Source organism: Palaemon carinicauda, chromosome 26 (genome assembly GCF_036898095.1).
Source record: "Palaemon carinicauda isolate YSFRI2023 chromosome 26, ASM3689809v2, whole genome shotgun sequence".
Lineage (NCBI taxonomy): Eukaryota > Metazoa > Arthropoda > Malacostraca > Decapoda > Palaemonidae > Palaemon > Palaemon carinicauda.
The window spans coordinates 36,052,205-36,061,718 of record NC_090750.1 but is presented as its reverse complement, the minus strand read 5'-3'; the positions used below and the strand labels follow the sequence as shown (position 1 = coordinate 36,061,718).

The following is a 9,514-nucleotide window of genomic DNA, read 5'->3' as shown; positions in this document are numbered from 1 at the left end:
TGCATCTTGTCAAGTAAGAAGAGAACAGTGGGGGTTTACTTCAATTGAAAAAATAGTGTAGATCTCCCACAGTGTGTTTTCGTGTCCTGGGAAAGGATTCACTGAAGCCTTCAAAATTACTTCCCCTGATCAAATGCCACCCTGAGTATGCTAGGAAGGAGAAAGATTTTTTCTAAAGGAAAGCTGATGAACTGAAGAGGAAAAAATTTGATGCCTCTGGTAGCTAAGCTGCCAAGAGTAGAGAGGGAACATCGTGGAAGCATCATACAGATTGGCCTTTTTAGTAGCACGGCTATGGAAGAAAAACCACACACAATTCCTGAAGATTCTATTTTGTGCACAAGAAATGGTTAAACTGGTTTTTAGAGCAGGAGCAACACAGAAACTAAGTGATCTATCTTTTTTCGAATAATACTATACAGCGAAGAATCAATGGTATGTCAGGTGACGTGAAAGATCAAATTATTGAAGAAATAAAAACACCCATTCTTAGTATACGGGTGGATGAATCAACAGATGTAGCAATGACGTACCAGATGTTGGTATATTGCCGATACCTGTTCAAAGGCATAATCAAGGAGGAATTTCTTTACTGTCAAAATCTTGAAATGTCAAGTACAGCCACTGATGTGATGAATGCTGTATCATCGTTTTTTGAGAAGCATGGATTGAGTTGGAATAACCTTGTTGGAATCACAACTAATGGAGCTCTAGCCATATTTAGTTTGAGGTTGGGTTTCCAAGCAAAAGTAAAATCCAAAGCACCAAATGCAGTTGATGTGCACTGCTTCATTCACCGGGAGGCTTTATCTTCTAAATCGCTTTCTTCTGGGCTTCTCACAATTTTCACTGGTCGTGAACTATGTGAAAAACTCTGCCCTCAACACAAGACTGTTAAAGCAACTATGTCATGACATGGAATAGGAAAATACTGTAGTTCCTAGCTTTTTTATACATATGTCAGGTGATTGTCTGCAGGGGGATTTTTGTCCCACTTCTCTCTTCGCCAGGAAGTTGAAATTTTCTTGATGTACAGAAAAAATGTGACTTGTTGGAGATATCGAAATCAGAACACTTTGAGCTCCACCTTGCTTATCTTATGGACATATTTGAAATCTTCAATTAACTGAACTTGAGACTCCGAGGAAAGGATTCAAACTTGCTCAGCCACAGTGACTCAATACATGCAATTTTGTCCAAATTGGAGCTGTATAAGAAGAGAGAGGTATGAAAATTTATGATGTTTCCATCGCTGAATGAAGCTCTTGCTGATGGTCAGCTTTGAAGCACCTTGTCCAAGGAAATCATGGACCACTTGTCTCAGTTAGATGATGAATTTCGCTGTTACTTTCCTGGCGTAAGCCCTCAGCATGCAGGATTAGCAAAAAAGCCGTTTTTTTGTTGTGTCAGGTTGATGATGTGTTGGAATACTCACAAGAAGAGTTCATTGAGCTTATCCACGATTCAACAGCCAAAAATGTGTTCAAGTCAAACTTCTTGTCTAGCTTCTGGCGTTCATTGATGGAATTATATCCAGAAATAAGTGATCTGGCAGTTGGAGTTCTTTTGCCTTTTGCTTCAACCTACCTGTTCGACAATGGGTTTTCGTAATTACTTGCAATATAAACAAAATCAAGGAACAAGCTATCTGTGGCTGCTACTGAGCCAATAATTTATGAGCTGGTTGCACAAAAACCACCACAAAAGTCCCATTGAGCAATATAAAGTGACACTATTTTTGCAACCAGGGAAAAGTTTATTCCCTGCTATTTTTGAGATTTTGTTTTTTGTTTCAGTCACCATAATAGTGGACGGCCTTTTACCTGAATATATTCCTTTTATTGCAGAAAATTTCGCTGGCTTAACTTATTTCGTTGTATGGGTCCTCAGACAAAAAGAGTGACTGGAAATGGGGAACGGGCCAATAATGGTTGGGAACCAAACGACTAGATTTAAGGGCGTTGTTCTGTCCCTTGCTTCCATTATTCATTAGCGACCTTTTATACCTTTAAACCATTAGGTTTAGCACTGAACGAATTTTGGCTCTTTTATGCCATCTCATTCCATTCATCGTGTTCATCATCAGTACTCAGCGTTCTAAAACACATCATATACGGATTAAATAGGAAAGTTGAATGTTAAGTTAATGATCCCATCTCATAAAATGGTATTGATTTTGAAACCTATGGAAGTTTTATGGGTTCCCTAATCGATTTTGCAACTTGCTATAACTCGATGACTACAAACCATGTAATGTAGACTAAATTAACTTGCTTTATACTTTCGCACCAGACTAGACATCTTCGTAACCTAAAATGAAGCATTGCAGAGATCATAAAAAAAACATTTTACAGCTTTCTTGACATACTGAAGGAGGTAAGTGTTACTCACCCATAATTTGTTTTCACTGAAATCCTTAGTATTAAAGGGACAACCAACTAATGGTTGCGTCTTTAACCTATATCCATGTAGTCAAACTTGAAATACTGGATTTTGTCCATTTTAACACACTGATTCAATTCAACAACATTGTAACCTTTCAAATGCAAGAATCGCTGTTGGTTGGCACCCTTCAATGTTTATATTTCAAAGTTGACAACAATTCATACTTGCGAATCATGAACGTTGTAATATGAAAATTTTGAACCTTTAACTCGCTTAATTAACTAAATTATGTTCATTTCTTTAAAATGAGAGCTATTATATAATACACACTTACAGGCACTGTTAACGAGGCTGAAGTTCAAGGAAAGATATTCTTGCAGAATGGCCCGCTCCTGAACCACGTAGAAATGCAATCGTCCAGACACCATTTGAAGGAGTGACATCAGTGTAAGAAGTACTAAATGGCAAGGAATCTGAAGCTGTTTCTCCATACCGATGCCACTGTCTTTTCAGATATGATTAACCTGGCTGATAAGAAAGTGTTATTATGAAACTTATATGAATTAATCCTTCATATACGCATTTGCTCAAACATAAACAATAATGTAATTCAGAAATACTTATTCACAACAATTGCTCATATACTTGTATATTTGTTATATTTTTTTTTCTGCCTGAGACTTTCTTTTATCCAATATGATACCTACAGTACATTAAGCCTTTTCATTGATATCGTCAACGACAATAGTAATAATAATAATAATCCAATGATGCAGTTGCTAAAAAATCAAGGACACTCTAATGCAATTTTTTCTGGCATCTTTGTGAATGATTACTTCTACTTTCGGCACTGACACCAGAGACTTGAGAGTTACCATTACCAAAACCAGTACTATTATTGAACTTATTTGTTTGTGAATCTTTAATCCTAATTCCTATGAAAAAATGTTTAGCATGGATATGGCTAAACCTTCGTTCCCTCTTTTGTTAAATATATACAGTAAAATTATACTATGTTGTCCTCTCAAATTGTTTGTCATCGATATTTTTATGTTATTCTATAATAAAACTTTAATCTTGACGATTTTGTTACAGTTGTTAATTCTTTGGTTCCATCAGTAAAATTTATGATAGAAAAGGGAAAAAATAATAGTATATTATATTTACTCGTTTAGATAGCTAGACAAGCCAATAAATTTAGATTGTCCTAATTCATAAATTAATCAATAACTTATCAGATATGTATTTATATTAAGGCTCTTTCAAAAATACAGTCTTTTGTATTTGCCTTTATATCTTACGGCACTAAAAACATACAGTCCCGAGTAGACTACATAGAAGAGAAGCTTACCAAAACCGCTACTAATCTTTCATATTTTTCATATTACTTTGCTTTGAATAGTAATATACTTTTATATCAGCCAAATATAGAAAACGTTGTTTACCATATGAATGATTTTTACATGCCATAGCCATTTGGAAAAAAATAGACATAATAGTGTTAAATATAACTGTACACTCGAAATCAGGTTGATTAATGTAATATGTAGTATTCCATGTTGTTTTTAATTGAATTTATGATGGGCAAACATCTCGGGTTTTATCTCTAGGAGCCTAAGAGCATAAGACGGACCTTTCTAAATGGTACCTTGGCTACCCATTGACTTGACTCAAAGGAAATATTTAGGAACCCATATCAGTTACCTATACCAAAGCTCAAAATCTAAATTTAAGTCATACGCTATATTCCTTTGATATTAATTTAACTCTTTTTGTTACATTTAAATAATTTGGGCTTATTAAGAAGATGAAAGTATTTGTATTTTCATTGCACTCTATGATATTTATAGACTAAGTGGCAACTGTAATCAAGTATTTTCTGTTCTTTAGGCTTTTGTACATAATTTACAAGAATCACATGTCCCCTTTCGGGATTTCTACACACACACACACACACACGGATATATATATATATATATATATATATATATATATATATATATATATATATATATATATATGTGTGTGTGTTTATATATATGTATATATGTATGTATATATATATATATATATATATATATATATATATATATATATATAAGCCATATTATTATTATTACTAGCTAAGTTACAACCCCAGTTGGAAAAGCAAGATGCTATAAGCCTAAGGTCTCCAACAGAGAAATATAGCCCAGTGAGAAAATCAAATAAGGAAATAAATAAACAATATAAGAAGTAATGAACAATTAAAATAAGATATTTTAAAAACATTAACAACATTAAAACAGATATTATATATATAAAATAAAGAAAGACTTATGTCAGTCTTTCCAATACAAAAACATTTGCTGTAAGTTTGAACTTTTGAAGTCCTACTGATTCAACTACCCGATTAGGAAGATCATCCCACAACTTGGTCACAGCTGGAATAAAACTTCTAGAATACTGTGTAGTATTGAGCCTCATGATAGAGAAGGCCTGCCTATTATAATTAACTGCATGCCTAGTATTACGAACAGGGTGGAATTGTCCAGAAAAATCTGAATGTAAAGGATGTTCAGAACTATGAAAAATCTTCATTCAACATGAACTAATTGAACAACTAATTAATATCTAGATCAGGAATAAGAAATTTAATAGACCGAGGTTCCTGTTCAACAAATTAGGATGAGAATCAGCAGCTGAAGACCAGACAGGAGAACAATACTCTAAATGAAAGAATTAAAACATTTCCTCAGAATAGATTGATCACCGAAAATCTTAAAAGACTTTCTCAATAAGCCAATTTTTGTGCAATTGAAGAAGACACAGACCTAATGTGTTTCTTAAAAGTAAATTTGCTGTCGAGAATCACACCTAAAATTTTAAAAGTCATACAAAGTTAAGAAACATTATCAATGCTGAGATCCGGATGTTGAGGAGCCACTGTTCTTATCCTACTTACAATTATACTATGAGTTTTGTTAGGATTCAACTTCATACCCCATGATTTGCACCATGCACTAATTCTAGCTAGATCTCTATTAAGGGATTCAGCTACCCCAGATCTATATTCGAATGGAATTAATGCAAAGAGAGTAGCATCATCTGCGTATACAACAAGCATTTTTCCTAAGCCAAACCACATGTCATGTGTATATAATATGAAAAGTAATGGGCCAAGACCACTACCCTGAGGAACACCAGATATCACATTCCTATACTTACTATGATGCCCAACAACAACTCTTTGCAACCTATTAATTAAAAATTCAATAATGATGCTAAGACACAACCCAACCACTCACAACTGTTTGAGTTTGAAAACATCAAGACCAATCGATATATATATATATATATATATATTTATATATACATACATATATATACATATATATATATATATATATATATATATATATATATATATATATATATATATATATATATGTATGTATATACCAAGGCACTTCCCCCAATATCAAACAAAAGAAACAAAAAAGGGTACCTCTCCTCTCTACGTTCTTCCCAACCTAACAAGGGACTCAACAGAGTTTGGCTGGTACTGCTAGGGTGCCACAGCCCACCCTCCCCGGTTATCCACCACAGATGAAGCTTCATAACGCTGAATCCCCTACTGCTGCTACCTCCGCGGTCATCCAAGGCACCGGAGGAAGCAGCAGGGCCTACTGGAACTGCGTCACAATCGCTCGCCATTCATTCCTATTTCTAGCACGCTCTCTTGCCTCTCTTACATCTATCCTCCTATCACCCAGAGCTTCCTTCACTCCATCCATCCACCCAAACCTTGGCCTTCCTCTTGTACTTTTCCCATCAACTCTTGCATTCATCACCTTCTTTAGCAGACAGCCCTTTTCCATTCTCCCAACATGGCAAAACCACCTCAACACATTCATATCCACTCTAGCTGCTAACTCATTTCTTACACCCGTTCTCACCCTCACTACTTCGTTCCTAACCCTATCTACTCGAGTTACACCAGCCATACTCCTTAGACACTTCACCTCAAACACATTCAATTTCTGTCTCTCCGTCACTTTCATTCCCCACAACTCCAATCCATACATCACAGTTGGTACAATCACTTTCTCATACAGAACTCTCTTTACATTCATGCCAAACCCTCTATTTTTTACTACTCCCTTAACTGCCCCCAACATTTTGCATCCTTCATTCACTCTCTGACGTACATCTGCTTCCACTCCACCATTTGCTGCAGCAACAACCCCAAGTACTTAAACTGATCCACCTCCTCAAGTAACTCTCCATTCAATATGATATTCAACCACGCACCACCTTCCCTTCTCGTACATCTCATAACCTTACTCTTACCCACATTAACTCTCAACTTCCTTCTCTCACACACCCTTCCAAATTCTTTCACTAATCAGCCCTGCTTCTCTTCTGCGTCTGCAATCAGTACAGTATCATCCGCAAACAACAACTGATTTACCTCCCATTCATGGTCATTCTCATCTACCAGTTTCAATCCTTGTCCAAGTACTCGAGCATTCACCTCTCACCACTACATCAACATACAAGTTAAACAACCACGGCGACATCACACATCCCTGTCTCAGCCCCACTCTCACCGGAAACCAATCACTCACTTCATTTCCTATCCTAACACATGCTTTACTACCTTTGTAGAAACTTTTCACTGCTTGCAACAACCTTCCACCAACTTCATATACCCTCATCACATTCCACATTGCTTCCCTATCAACTCTATCATACGCTTTCTCCAGATCCATAAACGCAACATACACTTCCTTACCTTTTGCTAAATATTCCTCACATATCTGCCTAACTGTAAAAATCTGATTCATACAACCCCTACCTCTTCTAAAACCATCCTGTACTTCTAAGATTGCATTCTCTGTTTTATCCTTAATCATATTAATAAGTACTCTACCATACACTCTTTCAACTACACTCAACAAACTAATACCCTTTGAATTTCAACAGTCATGCACATCTCCCTTACCCTTATATAGTGGTACAATACACGCACAAACCCAATCCACTGGTACCATTAACAACACAAAACACATATTAAACAATCTCACCAACCATTCAAGTACAGTCACACCCCCTTCCTTCAACATCTCAGCTCTCACACCATCCATACCAGATGCTTTTCCTACTCTCGTTTCATCTAATGCTCTCCTCACATCCTCTCTTGTAATCTCTCTCTCATTCTCATCTCACATCACCGGCACCTCAACACTTGCAACAGCAATTATATCTGCCTCCCTATTATCCTCAACATTCAGTAAACTTTAAAAATACTCCGCCCACATTTTCCTTGCCTCCTCTCCTTTTAACAACCTTCCATTTCCATCTTTCACTGTCTCTTCAATTGAACCAGCCTTCCTTACTCTCTTCACTTCTTTCCAAAACTTCTTCGTATTCTCTTCATATGAATGACCCAATCCCTGACCCCACCTCAGGTCAGCTGCCCTCTTTGCCTCACTTACCTTGCGCTTTACTTCCACATTTTTCTCTCTATATCTTTCTTACTTCTCTACATTATTACTCTGCAGCCATTCTTCAAAAGCCCTCTTTTTCTCTTCCACTTTTACCTTCACTCCTTCATTCCACCATTCACTGCCCTTCCTCATGCTGCCTCCAACAAACTTCTTGCCACACACATCACTTGCAATCCCAACAAAATTTTCTTTTACTAACTTCCACTCCTCCTCTAAATTATCAGTTTCTCTTACCTTCACTTCGTCATATGCCATTTTCAAACTTTCTTGATATTTACTATTTACCCCCGGTTTTATTACCGTGTTAGGCGGTATATATTAGCAATCCATGTTTGCCAACGGTTATACTCGTATAAGCGGATGAGCAACTTGGTGGAGTAATGAGAACTTTGGGTGTGGAGGATATGGCCCCCTAAATCTCCATGAAGTCACTGGCTGCAGGGTAACAGATAGGGTTTAAGGCGATGGACAAACTGTCTCTTCGGTTTTTACTCCTAATGCCTGGCGGTTGATCTTACTAGAATTAGTATGGACCAGCAGGGGTCAGTTGCCTTAGTTGGATAGGCACTGCGCATCACAAGGAACTGGCTATCCTTTGATGCATATAGCCAATGAATCCTCTATTGATTTAGTTAGTCATGGAAAGAGAGGATTAAAGAATGGCCCCTAGTCCTGGGTGTAGCGCGGTGCTAAGAGTCTCCTGGTTTATCAATAGTAAAGAAAAATTGAAAATAGGTAAATGGAATGTTAAAACCATAAAAACATGAATCAGATTGGGAAGTTACAGAAAGTGAAGAGTGAATTTATGAAATTTAGTTTGGATATCTTGGCCCTAAGTGAAACACGGTGTAAGGGGATTGGTAAGGAAACTTTCGACCAAGGCAATAAGTATATCTACCCAGGAAGATCAGAAGGAGTTGGAAGAGAAGGAGTAGGAATGGTGATGAGATCAAGAGTAGAAAAACCCTTAAATGAGTGGAGAGCTGTAAATTGTTACTAGCAAAGTTCAAATCAAAGCAGTGCAATATGAGTATTATAGTTTGCGATTCCCTAACAAATGATTCACCTGAAGAAAGGAAAGATGAATACTATGAAGAACTGCAGAGTGTAATAGATGAGATCCCAGAGAAAGATATGAAAATTGTAATTGGCGACTTCAATGCTAAAGTTGGATGGGATAATGAAAGCATAGAGAATGTGATGGGTGTCGAGGGTCTTAGCGATGTTGCAAATGAAAATGAGCATATTTCATAGGTTTCTCTTCAGAAACAATCTTGTCTATGGATTCACTTTTTTTTTTTCAACACAAGAATATCCACAAGTATACACGGACTTCCCCGTGTGGCAATTACAAAAATCAGATAGATCACATGGTCATTAATAAAGAGAAGGAGAACTCTGAGAAATGTAAGAAGCTATAGATGTGTGGATATTGGTAGTGATCACCAGCTGCTTATTGCCACACTGAAATTAAAACTGAAAGTACCCAACAGAAAGGCAGATAGATTACTTAGGTTTGATACAACTAAACTTTTAGAAAAAGAGCACAGAGAAACATTTGCAATTGTATGTAGGAATCGAATTGCAGTCTTGGAGACTTTAAGAGACGAAGAGCAGACAATTAATGAAGAATGGTG

At 36.6% G+C, this 9,514-nt stretch overlaps 1 protein-coding gene across 1 annotated transcript; it reads left to right on the top strand.

Annotated features, from left to right (window-relative positions):
* Positions 1 to 437: 437 nt before the first annotated feature.
* Positions 438 to 914, top strand: LOC137619883 (protein FAM200C-like). Its single transcript, XM_068350173.1, has one exon. It carries the CDS (start codon positions 438 to 440, stop codon positions 912 to 914), a length of 477 nt encoding a protein of 158 aa, XP_068206274.1.
* The last annotated feature ends 8,600 nt before the right edge of the window (positions 915 to 9,514 follow it).

Coding starts and splice junctions, on each gene's coding strand:
- LOC137619883 (XM_068350173.1), top strand. CDS start 438: ATGTCAGGTGACGTGAAAGATCAAATTATTGAAGAAATAAAAACACCC.